The sequence below is a fragment of the Nannospalax galili genome, unplaced genomic scaffold, assembly GCF_000622305.1.
Source record: "Nannospalax galili isolate Female #2095 unplaced genomic scaffold, S.galili_v1.0 scaffold1485, whole genome shotgun sequence".
Taxonomy (NCBI): domain Eukaryota; kingdom Metazoa; phylum Chordata; class Mammalia; order Rodentia; family Spalacidae; genus Nannospalax; species Nannospalax galili.
The window spans coordinates 414,782-432,963 of record NW_008353031.1 but is presented as its reverse complement, the minus strand read 5'-3'; the positions used below and the strand labels follow the sequence as shown (position 1 = coordinate 432,963).

General features: G+C 35.9%; 1 protein-coding gene across 1 annotated transcript in view; it reads left to right on the top strand.

Annotated features, from left to right (window-relative positions):
• Positions 1-18,182, top strand: part of LOC103747790 (CUB and sushi domain-containing protein 3) — a 473,923-nt gene that overhangs the window by 180,433 nt on the left and 275,308 nt on the right. The window contains exons 16-18 of the mRNA XM_008850327.1: positions 6,145-6,336; positions 13,697-13,835; positions 17,229-17,416. Coding sequence (XP_008848549.1) covers positions 6,145-6,336; positions 13,697-13,835; positions 17,229-17,416 — 519 coding nt within the window. The remainder of the gene's footprint in view (positions 1-6,144; positions 6,337-13,696; positions 13,836-17,228; positions 17,417-18,182) is intronic.

Sequence of the window (18,182 nt, the reverse complement as noted above, 5' to 3'; positions counted from 1 at the left end):
CTCTTCGGCAGTCCAGACTCCACCCTCCACTCTACTGGCTCGGTGACATGGGTAAGGATGTCTGTGAAGGACTCCCCTGACTGTTGAATCAAATTACAGAAAAAGACTTGTGGTTCATGGGGGAGAGCAACATTTAAGGGCCATAAAGGCCAAGTCAGAAACTTGTTGAAAATAAGCATGGAGGCCAATAGTAGACTGGGAGATAGGGTCAGTATGTTGTCCGTGTCCTGTGAGCATGTCCAACGTAATGTTGGGGCCATAATGGAGATTTAGGCATGCCTGGTTTTCAGCCTGATCGTCATAGGCTGCATGCCAGTTTAGAAAGACTGAGGGTTCTAAGACTGCCTTTAGTAAGCTATACCAATCATAGTGGGTTTGTAACTGTAAGGACCACTGGCGAAGAACCTTTTCAAGATATGGGGAGTCAGGGCCTGATTGCTCAGCTGCCTTGCGGATAAGAATGAGGTCAGCAAGTGGGGTGGGCAGCCCCAGAAATGCAGACAAAGATAAGGAGGGCGGTCTAGGAGGGAGGGGCACGTTAGCAGGGGAAGGGGCGGGATGGTTCCTTGGGGGTGGAGAGACTAACTCCTTCCATGGGTAATGGGGTAGGGGAATTTTGGGGCATGGTAGCTCTAGGAGAGTATCCTGAGATATAGGCAAAGGAGCTCCTTCCTTATTGGAAGTGGGCGCAGAGGTGGCGTTCACCTCCAGGTCTGGGGGATCCGGGGGTCTGGGGTTGAGGTAATCACCAGATCTACACTAGATTGCTCCCAGCAGTGTTTGTTGTACGCCGAGATGACTTCCTCAGGAGAGGAGGATTTAAGGTAGCAATGATGGCTAGGAGGATCGGTACGAACAATGCAGGGAGTGATCCCTGACCCGACCTCCCTTTTTCGGGCTAGGAAGAGGACCCACATCCACGTGTCAGGGTCCCACATGTTTTCAGGGGATACCCACGGAGCCAAATTAGTGGCTTCATCCCAAAAGTGTTCGATATCTTTTGGTTTCACTTTTAACCCTCTGGTTTAAGGAGCACCTTGAGTGCTGCCATTTATGGTTTCCTGCATTGTGGTGGTAAATAGCCCATTGTGGGAGAGTCTCGCAAAGGGGAATTTGCCACAAAAGTAGAAGACGAGGGTGACTACCAAGAGGGCACAAAGGAAGCAAAGAAGCACTGTGAGCCACTAGGATGTAAACTGCTCCAACATGTAAAGGTGTATCAGATCCGAATGTCTTGTGCTCAGTGAGGGACTTCTGGAGGCCATGACACCTCCAGCTGTATACTCACACGGTGTCTCCGGGACAGGCAACAGGGTGACCCAAAGCCTGGGCTCTGAGTTCGGGGTGGATCAGCCCTTATGGGAACTCACCAGGACAAGCCGAGAGGGGAGAGGTGCCCATGTGGGCTTCGGGACCATGTGGCAGAGTGTGCCTCCCTGATCTAACAAACTAGTCCAACAATAAAGAGGACAGGGTGGAGAGGACAGAGGAGGGGGCTACTCGCTTACCCTTGAGCAGCTGAAGAAACAGGCAAGAAAAGGGGCCTACTTACTGAATGAACCCAGGTTCTGGGTGTCACCAACACCGTGGGCAGGGGTCCCTGTTCAGGCACCAGGTGTTGCGGGTTCTCCTCAGGTCAGCTGTGAAGACCCTAATCTGGATTGGGTCCCCTGCCAATTGGGGGGGGGTAAGAGGCACAAAGTCACAACACACAGACCCCGGGAGTCGGTAGAAGCAAGCACTAGGCGAGGTGCTGCAGGCTCATTTAATGCAGGAGGGGGCACACCTTATATTTCCCTTTTCTCCGCCCCAAGTCCCTTTAGTCAGCATATCGTTTTCTGATTGGTCGGTGCCACGCAGTCTGTCAGCAGTCACTGGGCTCACAAGCAGGGTATGGAGGTGAAGGCTCCTTTTGGCAGGCTATTTGCAGACCAAGAAGTGAAGTGAATTCTCGCTGAATCCCAGGGCTCTGAATTCATGCCATCTTTGGAGGCCTCCTGCTATAATATGGTAGGTCCATTTTTAGTTTTCTTGCAGGTTATCCACACTGCTTTCCATACTGGTTGTGCAAGTTTGCACTGCCACTTGCAGTGAATAAGCATTCCTCATTCTCCACGTTCTCCCCAATATTTGGAGTCTTTTTTTTTTTGGTCTTTTTGACACAGGGTATCCCTGTAGCCCCAGCTATCCTAGAACTCACTATGTAGACCAGGCTGGCCTTGAACTCACAGAGCTCAATCTGCCTCTGCCTCTTGATCTTTGCTAATCTGACTGGGGTAAAATGGAATCTTAAAGTGGTTTTTAACTGCCCTTCTCTAATTACTAAGGATGTTGAGCACTTTTTAAGTTGCTCTTTAGCCATTTTTATTCTTCACTTGAGAACTTTGTTTACGTTTATTGCACATCTTTTTTATTAGGTAGTTATTTTCCTATTTCTTTCTTTTTGGAGACATTGTATATTCTAATTATTACTCCTCTGTAGGATGTGTAGCTAGTTAAGATTTTATCCCACTCAGTGGCTTTCCTCTTCCCTTCCTTAGTTGTTTCTTTTGCTGTACAGAAACTTTGTGATTTAATGAGGTCCCACTTAGGAATTGTTGACCTTAGTGCCTGAGCAACTGGTGTCTGATTTAGAAAGTCCTTTCCAATGCCTATATCTTGGAAGATGCTGCTTATGTTCTCTTGTAGCAGTTTCCAAGTTTCAGGTTTTATATTGAGGTCTTTGATTCATTTGGAGTTGACTTTTGTGCAGGGTAAAAGATAAGGGTCAAGTTTCAGTCTTCTACAGGTGGAGATTCAGTTTTACCATCACCATTTGTTGAAGATGCTATCTTTTCTCCATTGTGTGTTCTTAGGACCTTTGTTGAATATCAAATGGCTGAAATTATATAAACTCATATTTGGGTCTTCTATTGTGTTGCATTGATCTACGTGTCTACTTTTGTGCCAATACCACACTGTTTTTATGACTATAACTCTGTAATATAATTTGAGATCTGGTATGATTCCCCCAGCATTTTTCTTTTTCCCAAGACTGTTTTGGCTATCTGATGTTTTCTGTGATTTCATATGAATTTTAGCATGATTTTGTCAAGCTCTGTGAAGAATGTTGTGGGTATTTTGATTGGAATTACATTGATTGCTTTTGGTAAGTCTGTCATTTCATAATGTTGATTCTACCAATCCATGAACATGGTATGTCTCTCCATATCCTAGTGTCTTCCTCTATCTCATTCTTAGAGTTTTGAAATTTTCATTGTAGAGATCTTTAATGTCTTTGGTTAGATTTATCCCTAAATTTCTTTTGAGGCTATTGAGAATGGGAGGGTTTCCTCTAGTGCTTTTTCTGATTGCTTGCTATTGGTAAATAGAAAGGCTACTGGTTTTTGTAGTTGATTTTGTATCCTGCCACTTTACTGAAACTATTAATCAATTCTAACAATTTTCTAGTGGAATTTTGGGGATCTCTTATATATGATATCATCATCTGCAAAAAGGGATAATTTGACCTCTTCTTTCCCAATTGGTACTCCTTTAATTTCCTTCTCTTGTCTTATTGCTGTTGCAAGAGTTTCAAGCACTATATTGAAAAGGAGTGGAGATAGTGGACAGCCCTGTCTGGTTCCTGGTTTTAATGGGAATGCTTCCAGTTTTTTCTCCATTTAGGATGATGTTGGCTATTGGTTTGTTGTATATAACTTTAATTATGTTGAGATATATTCCCTCCAGACCAATTGGCTTTGATATTTCATTAAGCCACATATTTGTAAACTCTTTGGCTTTCATCAAAGTTTATGCCTTTCCTTTTTGAGTTCTTTGAGTTGTTTGTGTTTTATTGAAGTTCTTTAATCATGTTTATGATTGGCCTTTTCAATTCTGTGTCTGGGGGGCCTACAGGGTGGTTCTTAAATGCTGTGCACTTCTGTAGGACTCTTAGGTTTTGTTGGGGATATATTTTCCTGTTTTTTCATATTGTTTGTTTTTGCATTGCTGTTTGGGCATATGGATGTTCTTTGTTGGTTATGTGTTCATCAGGAACTTCTATTCTCCTTTTGTTTAATTTAATTTTGGTTCTGTTAATATTGTTTATATAGCTTAGCTACCTTTTGTTCTGGTGTGGAAGAAAAACTAGTGGGTATTTCAAGTTCTTGCTGGGTAGTAGACTGGTCATTGTCCTGACTGACCAGGTCTGTCTGCCTGATCTGGAGGCTAGAATTTGGTGGTAAGGGGACTGCCTGGATGAGGACATAGGGATCTATGGTAAGGTATTTGGTTAATCTAGTTTGGAAAGCTAGTCCTGGGACTTGAGGTGAAGGAATTGGAGCCCCCCGTGAGAGATGCTGTCAATGGAAGGGATGAGGATGGATGAGAATAATGGAGTAGGGAGGCAGTGAGCTTGATCTTTCTTACCAGAGTCCTGACTGAACAGATCTGTCTGCCTGATCCAGAGACTGGGAATTTGGAGGTGTGCAACAATTCTTTATGGAAGGGCTTGTCTAGTTTTCTTCCTGTAGTATGATAAAATTATCTATTAAACAACTTAGGGGAATAAAGGTTTATTTTAGATCAAAATTCCAGGTTATAGTCCATTACTGTGAAGAAGTCAAAGCAGTAGTAAGTTGAGACATCAGTCAATGGCAGGGTGAAATTAATCCATGCATGTTCACTCACTTGTTTGCATGTGCTCAGCTTGATTTCACTTTTATACAGGCTATGACCCCTTACCTAGGAAATGGTACAACCCACAGTATGTTGGGTCTTAGCGTAATTAAGACAGTCCTCCCACATCATGCTAACTCATTGAGTCTCTCTTCCCATGTGATTCTAGGATATGCCAATTTGACATTACAGCTAACCATCACAGTGCTCTACCATCTTTCATTCTTCCCATCAATACGTGCATAACACAAATTTCTCCTTAAACTTGTCAACATTTATTGTTCTCAAATATATGTAATTAATTCTGATTTAAAAGTTAGCAAGTCTAATGTGATGACCTAACAGCTTTTTTCTAGTTTTGATTATCATTCTGTTAATAGCTAATGAAGGTGAATATCTTTCAATACGGAACCTGATATTTTTCAGAAGCTCTTCTGCCTATTCTGCACTTAGATTGTTACTTTTCTTTATCCTTTTTTTTTTTTTTGAGTTGTGAATTGTTGTTCTTGTTTCTTTTCCTTGCCTTCCCTCTCTCTAATGTAAGTATAAGTCTTTTGTGGGATAGCTCAAAAAATTATTTTCTCCATTGAATAACTTTCTTTCAATTCCTTCAAAGTGCCTTTAACAGAGTGTGATCGTTAGTTTTAAATGTCAACTTGCCACAAACTATAATCGCTTGATAGGGACTCTTGATTGAGCAATTGTCTAGAACAGGTTGAACTAACTGTCCCCATACCTGTGAGGGACTATCTTAATTGCCTTAACTGAGATGAAATGGAAGACTCACCCTGAACGTGGCAAGCACTGTGCACTGGGCCCTGAACTGTATACAGATCTTGCTAGAGCAGGCAAACAAGGAAATAGTTTTATTCTCTGTTTCCCTTGACTGTGGACATGATGCAACTCTCTGATTGAGATCCTTGACTTCCCTTGACTGTGGACATGATGCAACTCTCTGATTGAGATCCTTGACTTCCCTTGACTGTGGACATGATGCAACTCTCTGATTGAGATCCTTGACTTCCCTTGACTGTGGACATGATGCAACTCTCTGATTGAGATCCTTGACTTCCCCCAAATAGTGGATGGTTACCTGGAATTGTAAGCCAAATAAACCCTGCTCACTTAAGTTGCTTTTTGTAGGGGTATTTTCACAGCAACAGAGTGAAACTAGAGCACAGAGTATGCAAAAATTTTAAGAGGTCTGGTATTTAGTAGTTAAGATGTTATACCACTTCTTAATATATGTTAACACAGAGATTATTTAAATTCAAAAAAGTAAAAAAAAATTATCTTGCAAGTATTTTAAAGTTGATTCAATCATTTTTAAAGTCAGTTTCCAAAGAGTACACAGTTATGAAGGTTCTAAATGTTACACTTTAGAGTTTGGAATGATGAAACTGATGGTGATACTATAACTGGAGCTTCTCTCTCTCTCTCTCTCTCTCTCTCTCTCTCTCTCTCTCTCTCTCTCTCTTTTTATAGGTTCTGTGGCCACTGCATGCCGTGATCCTGGAGTCCCCATGAATGGAACGCGGAATGGAGATGGACGAGAACCTGGGGACACTGTTATTTTTCAATGTGATCCTGGATATGAACTTCAAGGACTGGAAAGAATAACCTGCATTCAGGTAGAAAATCGATACTTCTGGCAGCCCAGCCCACCAGTCTGTATAGGTATGATCAAAGAATATTTAAATTTTTATATAAGTATAATACAATAGTTAAAATCTGGTATTGATGTTAAGTACCATGTTCTGGAAAAGTTATGCACAGGAGCCTGAAATTTCAGAGGACCATGGACTCCCCCCAAAATGTACAGTATTCTAAAGGGTTATTACCATTTTCTGTGGGTTTAGTCCATAATTTCATTATAATCAGAAATATCTTTAAATAGGTATTAATCAAAGCTCTCAAAATAACTTGTTCATCCTTCGTGTACTACCTAGATACAGTGACCTTTTACTTTAAAATTTATGGAGATTCAGACTGTATATTTAAAATGAGCTATATTGACAGTGTATTTATGCTTAATTTTTCTAAAAAAAGAAAATTTTACTAAAATCTGTGTTAGAATGTCAAAGTTTAGATTTCTCATTTAAGTAAGGTATAGCAAAAGAACATCAGCTTTTCTTTTTATCTAAGGAGCTGCAAGACCTTGATCTAGGTTTCCATTTATCTGAATTCTATCTTCATCCTCTATCCTCAGATCCCAAGTCAGACTCTAGAAATCAAGTTACAAATATTTCAGACCTAGATCTGAAAAAGAGCTTAAAAAAATGACTACTTTTAAAAAGAATAAAGAAAATCTGCTCTATAATTAAATTGCTTTAATCCTAACCCTTTTCCTTCAAGTGATAGTGTGGTTGTCATCTTGAATTTGTAATATATTTTTATTAAACTGTGCTTATGGTCTACTCAAAATTTAATTTATTTAGATATTCAGTATTTTGTTACCATAAGTAACTTTAAAGAGGATTCTATACCATTTCACTATTATGCTTTTAAGCATTTGGCATATGCAAATTTAGCATATTTTAGAGAGAAAATCTTACTTCGATTAATTTATACTCAACTTATAAGTATATGTTCAATATAGTTTCACAGTGATTTATTTTTGAAAATCACATGTAAATAGGAAATGAATTTTCAATACTTCTGTCAGTTGCACACTAATTCAAATACTCATTTATTCCAATTTGTTTTATTCCATGTTGTAACATCTGATCAAAAAATTGTAAAATCAAGTGCATTAGTCATTTAATGTGTCCTATCTACTGGAAATTTGCCAATATAATAATGAAGTTATCTGTCCTTATCATTACTTCTCATGAAACTAAATTTTTTAAAAATCTGTATTTTTATATCAAATTTTCTATATTTTATATGTAAACTTTTAAAACACAACATTCACAATCATGTTCAAAGACCTAAAGCACCTGGGTAGTAAAATGGTAGTTTTAAACTCCTCTTTTAAAAATGAGGCACGCGATGAGGAACCAATATAATGAAAAATACTTTTTAAAGCATACCAAAATATAATGACATAGCTATGTCAGTTTAGACTGAAGCATATCTCCCTTTACATTTTATTTATTTACAGCTATGTAATTTAAATTATCAAGTATCAATTTATTTTTATTTATTAAAACAATCTGTAAAAGCTGAGGTAAAAAAAATTTAAGAAACTTCTTAAGTAAAAGTGACAAAATTGTGTTAAATATATTTAAGGTTTTCACATGTTTATTTACTAGTTGGTTAACTTGTGATATTCCAATAAATTTAAAATTTTATATTCTAATTTACTAAAATATGATGACATCTTATAAAGAGAATTTCTGCACACACAAAAAAGATATAACTCCACAAAGTTGCCAAAGACTATCTTGCTTTATTGTAATTAACATACTTGAATTATCACTATTATGACTATGAATGATGCATTATAATGAAATTATTTTTTAATGTACAGTCCTAAAATACTGAACAGATTTATACTGAACCTTACAGAAAACAATAAAATTCAAAAATCAAAAATTTCAAGTGTTCTGAATTAGGCTATTAAAAACTTCCATTTATAAACTACAATATTGTTTACCTAACAGGTCCTGATTCTAAGAAAGTTGAACACTAAACCTTACTTAAATACAGCAGGGTGTGCAGCTTTTTTGTATGGATTATGGTACTGTGCATTACTCCTTTGGAAGGAAAAGATAGTTTCAGGAGAAGACATGCATTAGAGCTTCTCTGAGGGTGAAAATAACTTTTTAAAAGAATCTGAAAAATTGCTAAGGCTGCAGAAAACTTGACCCCTGAAACTGATAAGAAAGAATCTGTGATTGGAAATACTATGCCAAAGATTAAACCCTGAACTTTTTAGAAGCTCCTTAAATCTGTGTCTCAGACCTGGGAGCATAAAGCATTTTAAATGTGTGTGGAAGAAGTGAGCCTCATAGCAAGTTCCAAACAGAAGGACGTCGTCTTTAGAGAGTTAATAGAATTCATTCTAACAAAACTGACAGTGTGAAGATTACTTTGACATTGCCAGAGGGAAAGTAGCAGCACTCAATATGAAGGTAAATAACAAAGACATTAGCGTGGGTGGGCTGCTGAGAAAGACAGGAGACAGGAATAAAATTGAATTGGCAAAAAAATTAAGAAGATTGTAGAATATATCCACAGTTGCTGCCCATGTAACTGCCTCACAGAAAATACACTCAGAACAAAACGTTCGTGTCAAAATTCCAAAAAAACTTACTGGTATTTAATTTAATTCATGGGTATCTTTGACTTGTATTTTAGTTACTTCGTGACTAAACATGTAAAAATAACTATGGATTTCTAAATGCTATTTAAAATTGAAGATATTTGAAAATAGTATTATTTACTCACTGATTGTCTAGAATTTAGAATGTCGGATATTTTTACTGTTTTTCTGGCTCTTGTACATTTTCAGACTCAACCACAGTTATAAAATATATAAAGAAAACATTAATAATATAAATAATGTAGTAAAATAATTTTAGAAGCCTTTAAATCCTGAATAAAAGTAGAATCATGGACAATATACAGTAAGACACTTACATACATATGTAATGAATTTCCTTATCTTTATTCATGAAGGATACACATGAATAACACCTGTACATACAGCTGTATAAAATTTCTACAAATACAAAAAACAATATTCCTAGTAGCAAATAAGGAAAACTGAAACAAAATTGTTTCCATTCTGTAACACATTACATATAATCCCACTCCTTAGTACTTGAAAAAAAAATCACAAGAAATATTTTGTATCATTCTGGTCTTTTATGCACAACATGTATGTATTTGCACTTGCTATTATGCACCGTTTTGCACATTTCAATATCATTCATGTTAAAAATCCTAAACACAAATTAAGCTGTTGATTTCATCGGAACATAAACCTACACATTAGATTGCACATCCATCCATTCAGTCAGTTTACTTTGACAATCAGCATAAAGAACCATTTACAAGTTAATGAACTTTTGTAGAGTATGTCGCTTGCTGAATTCCAGGTATAAAGCACGATATAAAAGACAGACCAGCTTACATGTTTGTTGGGAATGCTGACACCTGAATCGAATATTTAAAAGAAACATGTCTGGGGAAAGGGAGATAGTCAGAAGATGCTACGTGAATCACCCCATGTCCAGTCTAATCTAGCAGAACTGTGAAGCTTTCTGAAAGAAGTTCCTGGAGGCAGTGATGCTTATTCAAACATAAGTGAAATTACATACATGTAGATAGGAAAAAAAAACATTTCAGGAAGAAAGAACTTCATAAACAAAAAAAAAGTACATGATATTGTAAGGGTTTTTGTGACTGGCAAGCTGGCTCAGCAGGTAAAGAAGCTATCTGTTGTTTGAACACTCGCATTTAATCCCTCGGACCATGTGGAAGAAGAAAATCAATCCTGCAAATTGTCCCCTGTCCACGGCTGAGGTAGCATGTACGCACTTGCACAAACATATATAAATAAATTTATTTACATTTTTTCATAATATTTTGAATATAATTTATATATCTAACTTGATGGTTGATGAGATTGCAGAAGCTGTAGGGGTCAGGTCATACAGCTGTAATGTTGCTGGGGAATCATCTTTTAGGTTTTAAGAAATAACTGCAGACTTTTGTACTTCTGTGATATGATTATATGCTTGGGGGATGATAAATTGATGGAGACTAAAAAATGTCAATGTCAGTTAGATCATGAAATATGGTAGGTAGTAAGGAAGACAAGTCCAGCTGAAATATATCTATGAGGTAGAGTCTTGAAAGATGTCCTTGATGAGTGAAGTGACTCAGTGACAACTCCCGGGCTCCTTACTTAGACATACAGGTGATGATAATGTTAATCAAATAGCTAAGGCAAAGGAAGAGACTCAAAATTGATTTGATGTTTAGATATTTTAGATATTATATGCTTGTTGTACCAATAGATTACCAGGTAGACATCAACACAAATACATAGACATAGGATTTATAATTCATCAAAGATTATATGTAGGAGGAGGCAGGAAAAGTGGTCTTCTCTTTATTAAAAATGGCAGATAAAGTCATTCAATTGGACATGGACTACAAGGAAGACTGCAACAGAATAAAAATTAGAAGTACTAGATAAGGAACATAAACCAAAGCCCAGGCTAGAAAGTAAAATAAAAGAGTTTCACAGCACAGGGGAAATAAACAGTAGACCCCAATCTTAGCTGAAGAAATACTGGCAACTGATTACTGCTATGTGAGGAAGAACTGTTCTTCCTAAAACAAGAGACTCTAGATAGGCTGACTGGTCCTCAGTGAAGGGACTTGCACTGGGGAGCGTCTAGGTACACGGACTTGACAGTGGGCCTTAACATGGATGAAAGAGTATATGGGTTCCAGTCAGGGGGCTATGGAAGGGTGCCAGTGGGGACAGGGGGATAAAGATGATTAAGATTGTCTGAGATATTCTGTATGAAAAACAAAACAAAAAAATCAATAAAAACAAATTTTAAAAAACTGAGGTCTGTGAAAATATACTAGAAGAAAATTAAAAGTTGAATTGCAGAAAGCAGCACAGTGACTAATGTAAAGTGAGGAGTTAAGAAGAAAATAATGTAGACATCTCCTTTATCCTTGCAAATTTGTCATTTAAGGTTGATCCAAGAATTGCTTACTTTAGAATCAAAGATACTGATAGAACTAGTAGTTTAGGAGAGCATTGCAAGAAAAAAAAAAAAAAAAGACCCAGTAAAGACAATGGATCCCCAAGAACAAAAGATTATTTTGTCTGACTATAGTTTAAAATAAACACAATTCTAAACCTTAAGATTATTTTTCTCATGATGAATATTTTGGAATTTTTTTGTACAAGTAATTACAGCATATAGTTAAAAGACAATGAGGCTAGATTTTCCTTTCCAAAGATCTAGGTATATCAAATCAAATTTAGTAAGGCAAGACTTTAAAGTACATTATTGCATATGTGGAGATGTGAAGATCAGAAACTATTGGAATAAGTTAGAGACTATTACAACAGGGAGAGCACTGTGGTCTGAGCTCTGAGGGTATTACAAGGCTGAGCCAGAAGGGATTTTTCTTCTGAAGAAGAGACCCACCAAAACTAAAAAAAAAAGGGAGTAGATGAAGTGGTAGTCTGGTTGGATAGCTCAGAAAATGCTGCAGTCTGATTACAGCCTATTTTCAGAAATATATGCCTGCTCAAGGCTGACAATGGGACAAAGTTGAGGTTTGAAAGGGAAGCTTAACTGAAATATGGTTGACTTGAATTTTATACAGAATGATAAGTGGGTGATGAACAGCTAGACCTTTGAAGTTTTTGTCATAGGTAAGAAAAAAGTGGGAGGCTGTTTATGCTATGAGTCAGTTTTAACTATACATTATGGAGAAGCATGATTTCTTGTAATAATTTGTTTTTCTAAAACAAAAAAAGAATGAATTTGAGGATTTCTTAAACATCAGGTAAACTTGGACATCGGTAGAAAATAAAGTTGAAAAGGAAAGGTCATAAGGAACATTTCATGTTTGGGATAAAAGACTTTAAGGAAGACAGTTAATGAAGAAAGCTTCTGGAGAAGAAAGAAGGACTCATGTCAGGCGGAGAGTGCTTTCTTTATTAGGAGTGCTCTTTTTCCCCTGATTGACCCACATTGTATTTGAAGTCGGAAGAGTACAGAAGGTCAAGATGTTTCCTATCTAATCATTGACTAACATACCGCCCAAAATGCCACAAAAAGTATACAGGAAGTAAAAGCAGTGAGGAATAAATTATGCCTAAGCAGTGCCACAGGACCTGAGGTCACCTTCTAGAGGGAAGGGTAGTGGCAATGAGAACAAGGTGGTGAATATCAAATATTGTCAAATTGAATTTTTGTTGAAGTCGATATAGGAAAGAACAGAGATGCTGAAATATTGATCAAGCAAACAAAAGGAAGGGAAGGAGGGAGGGAGGGAGGAAGGAAGGAAGGAAGGGAAGCTTCTTTTAAATCCAATTTTTGCCATCAAAAGAACCTGTTTGCCTTTTGACTGACTGAGTCCTAACTTTTATATAAGAATAAAACCCAGGCATGAAAAGATGTTGATTATTTAGGAAGCCTTGTGATCATGTAAGAATTCCAATAACACACATGTGTGCTTGTGTATGCTCCCCAGTCTGTAATCCCACTACTGAAGACCTTATTTTCTGAGAATAGTCATGTTCCCTAAAGAACCTCTGAATCTCACTAGCAAATTGTTGAGTCTCTCCACTGATTTTAGAAACTTTTGTTTACAACTGAAATACTAGGTATAATTGCCTACTTATATCAAGTCAGTAAATTGGATGTTTGGAATATCTTTATTTTCAATGTAAGAATGTTTAAAAGTAATCCAAGTTTTTAGATTGCCCCTTACAGTTACTCATTAATTATTGCCAAATTCTTTCCTCCACAAATACTATAATATACCAGGAACAATGTGAGAATAATCCAAGCACCACAAATCCTATTTTTACATTTATTATCATTACTATTTTTTGAAGCAGGGTCTTACTATGTAACCCCCCACTAGCATGAAATTCACAGTTGTCTTGTCTCAACCTTTCACATGCTTTTTAAAGGGATATGCAACCTTTACTCACCCATTAACTATGTGAGATTTTTGCTTTGCTGTTTCCTTTCTTTTTTTCTCTAGTAACTTTCAGATTTCTTTTCTAGTAATTATGGAGAAGCAATGCTTCTATCTCTCTCCATTGTTTTTCAGTCTACAGGATACAAAATAGTAACACAAATAAGAGTACACATGACTTTTAAAAGCTGGTAAAGCAGTTAAATTCAATATATTCTTCTCTATACTGTTTTGAGCATTTGAATGGCTTTCTTGAAAGACAGTGAAGTATCCCAACAACCAGTCATAAAGTGAATTCAGTGCAAAATCTCATATACCCTCGAAGAAATGTTTTCACAAATTTTGACAGTTAATGGGTTTTATTAATCTCTTAAGGTATTTTGTTTGCTTGTTTAAATTAAAGCACCTTGTGGAGGCAATTTAACAGGATCTTCAGGCTTTATCCTTTCGCCAAACTTCCCTCATCCATATCCGCACAGCAGGGACTGTGACTGGAAGATTGCAGTCAACACGGACTATGTGATCTCCTTGGCATTTATTAGGTGAGTTCTTACACATTCCCATGTTACAAAATCTCTTTGGTCAATTTATTTTTCCATTTGTGCTAAGTAAGTTATTTCTATACATGACTTATGAAAATTAATATCAGTATTAATACTTCACAGTGGACAAGATGCATATCCTTGATAATAGCATAATTCTGCAGAGCAGTGGATGAGAATTATCACCTGATTTCCAGTACAGGAGAATGGGCTAGAAGTACAGTGGATTACTGAATCACAAACTTTGGTCTCTTTATAAGCCTTTTTTTTTTTTTTTTTTTTTTTTACCTTCTCTGTATTTATAACTGTTTCAAAAATTCAGCTTTTCTTAAACTTCAGGATTAACTGGTCAGTACTTCAGTGTTTTTTGTCTTGTTTACACCCCAAAACCCTTTTTTACCATCTGAAAACGCATGTAGTCCTGGGTTGGGGAGGATCTACATTCTTAATTATTTTCTTTTTTGTTGTCTCATCAAGTCCAGCTAATTAAGAAGAATTCAATGGGTCATGCCTGTTGATTTGTCACAAAACTGGTTTTATGCTAGAGGTTTACATGGGAGTATTCCAAAGTTTACATTCATGGTTTCCAGTGTAAAATTACAGGATAAGCTTTATAATAAAGTCGTAAGCACAAAGTTGTATGGGAACTAAGACAGGTGGGTTTGAGTTCTAGCTCTGCTATTGTTATTTCTGTTACCCTGAGTAAGTTCTTTATTTGAATACATCTGGTTCTCCTTGTGTGACACCAATAATGTATTACAAAAGATATCCCCTTTCAATTTAAGGTTTCAGTGGGAGGGATTGGGAGTGTAGAGCTGTGATAGAGCAACTGCCCAGCAGGGACTTGATGGTGAGTTCAGTCCCCAGCTCCTCAGAGCAAAACAACACAATAGGTTAAGTACCATTTAAAAACACTATAATTTTTCTAACTAGAAGTATTTTTCATGTTCACCAAGAGTGATGTAATCAATCAGTTAACTCTAAGTACCACAACCCTCCCTTTACCTCCAGTATTCTACTGGTGCTTAGTATTTATGCAAAATGTTTAAACTTAAACTTAAAATATGTTCTGACATACTGAAGTCACTTTTCAAAACTATAATTTAAAGTCATGAACATTTAAGAAAACTGTAGAATTTCTACTTCTATAACTTCTAGTGCTGTACAGCTAATTGTTCACACCAAGGCAATGATGTTGAAGTTCTTAGTTATTTCAGGACTTTGTCACAAGAACTTCCTGAAATAAAGACAATTATTCCCATTGTTGTTACTGAAGAAATGGAATCTTAAGACAATAAAAAGTATTAATATGTTTGATACAAGTCTTAGTTTCCTTTCATATAATTTTTATTTATTATTTTTATTTTATGTATATGTGTGTATTTCCTGCATGTATGTAAGTGCACCTATGCCATGTAATGCCTATGGAGGACAGAAGAGGTCATTCAAGTCACCTGGAACTGGAGTTACAGACAGTTGTTAACTGCCATATGGGTGCTAGGATTCGAACCTGAGCCATCTATCCAGCCCTTAGTTTCCTTTTAAAAGTCAGCTAATAATGTGGGGAGAAAAGGCTATATTTCCAGAAATACATGAGAGATATTTGATTTTCAATTCTGTCATTTATTAAGTGAGGTCTTTGGATTTTCAGGGCTTTAGAATACTCACTGGCAAACCGAAAATTATAATCCCTTTTCTTATATTACAGGATTATTGGCAAGACTGAATTAATATTTATGAAAATGCCATATTTGTGAGAATGTGCCATTCTCCCTATATTTGTGTGATTGTTGGATCCTTAAATTTTCTACAAAAAAGAATTTGTTTCACTTTTATTTTCAAAAAAGCTATAAATCAATACTTTAATCACTTCACACAAACCGAGACTATATGAAGAAATGTCCTATGATAACTCTTAGACCACTTTCAGCATTCCACACACAGAAAATACTGCTGTGTCCTTTGTAGAACACTTGTTTCCATTGATCATCCCCACAGGCCCCACAGGGAGATAGACAAGGAAGTTGCTGGTGAAATCAAATGTTGAAAGAGAGGAAATTCAAAAGGCTGGGTTCTGTCCTACAACAAGTATAAATGAACTCAGGCCTAACCTTCTTATTTCAGGTCTATATTATTAATAAGTACCAAATTTCAAGTCTTGAATTTACTGACAAGATTTAAGATTAATAAGTAGGAGTTGGCAAGCTACTCAACCAATTTAAATAAAACATAGTAGTTCTGAGTTTTCCTAATTTTCTCATGTTAAAGACCACTTCACATATGAAAGGGCTGGTAATCTGTGCACCATCCTCATCTATCTGTCCTCACCACCAGTTAGTTATTCGTTAATAAACTCAGTAGTTGAACTTATCTCTCTTATGTAGAAAACCTTTAAGGATAAAAATGTTTGTAGACACTTGGTAATAAATTCTGTATATTTGCAGTATCTTCATCTAAGAAATCACACATAAGTACAAAAGTGATTAATGACAGAAGAGTTTCCTTATTGAAGTTGGTTTAACAGTAACAAGTTTTCATTTATTATCATGAATTAGTAGACGTTTCTCAATAATCCAAATGAGTTCAATTTTTTTCCTTCTTTCTGAACCACTGTATAACACCAGGTAATAGATCAATTGATGATTTAGTTCCACTTTCTAAATATGGGAACTAGGAATACTAAGAGATAATTCCCATAAGTTGTAAGGTTAAAGCAAATTTATTATACAAATATATCAATAATCAACTATTGTTTTGAAACAACTACATCAAAAAAACTATTGTATCATTATTTATTTTGAAAATGTATTAGTGTGCTTTTCTCTATGTTAAACTGTATTTATATATTATATACATACTTTCAGAAACAAGATGTCTAATATAGTATATAATGTTTCACTGAGTAATTTAAAGCAACCTGTGTTTTTTTTCTGATTGAATCTGAGTTGATTTATTTTTAAATCTTCAGTTTTAGAACCTCAAGGCAAATATAAACACTCCAAAAGAAAAGAAAAGAGCTGCATAGTTGCATCTTTACGACATAAAATACATGAGCGAATTTTTTAAAACTTATTTTGTCTTTCACTTTGCTGATGAAAAGTAACTTTCAAAAGGATATGTAGGTAAAAGAGGCAGAAATAAGGCTCAAATTATAATCTCAGATCCCCTCCAGATAAGCTCTCAGTGTGAGCTATTTGAAGCTATCAATGACTTTTCTCGTTTCCTACTACTGATTTGATAGTCATATTCCATAGGTTTATTGTCATAAAAATTTTTACATTGGATTTTCTGGGGACCTATTGATTTTTGAAACAATGAATATATGATTCTATGATTACTTGTGTAAATATCCTTGTGATAATCATTTGTATTTGTATTTTCTTTCTGTCTCAGTTTTAGCATAGAACCAAACTATGACTTCCTGTACATATATGATGGACCCGACAGTAATAGCCCATTGATTGGAAGTTTTCAAGACAGCAAGTTGCCGGAAAGAATAGAAAGCAGCTCAAACACCATGCATTTGGCTTTTCGGAGTGATGGGTCTGTCAGTTACACTGGGTTTCATTTAGAATATAAAGGTAAATATGAACATCCAATTTTAGCATCATGATTTAAACTGCAAGTAATTTTTGCAAGATAATTTTTGTACTGGCTGTTGTCAGTTTTAGTTATACGTGCACTTTGAAATGCAGGCTATGTACAATTCATTTCACAAAAGGGCTCTCACTGTAGAGTTTCCCATCAGTGAAAAGAAAATTAGCATTCGTCTAATTACTACCCAAGGAAATGTATCAGGCGAACAGATTAGTAATTAGTATGCTGTGGTGATAGGCGAAGGCCACAAAATACTTAATAGAAAAAACTACTTCAATTACTTGAATTTTTTGAGGAAGGAAGCTTAGGTTTCACTCAAGCACTTTAATTTAGAGCCCATTTTTAGAGAAAAAGAGAACAAAGTATACGATAATATATTTCAGAAAATGTTTACAAATATTTTAAATGTCAATACTCACGACAGAAAGAACAAAATATGCATTCTAAATGTTTCTAAAAGTATTTAAATAAATTATTTTAGAATGCCTTTGGATATTCTAAAAAATAATGCTTCCTGATGTAGTTTTTTTCTTATTTTAATTTTGAATTAATATGTGAAAGCCTGAATTGCACATATTTTGGATTATCATGTGATGTTTCAATACATGTAATATTTAAATCATGGTAAATATGTATATCTCCTCAAATATTGCAGTTTGCTTTATTTTATTCTATTTTGTTTGTGAGTGTGTATGTGTACATGGTGTGTGCAGGTGTTGGCATGGATGTTTGTACCCATGAAAGTACGTA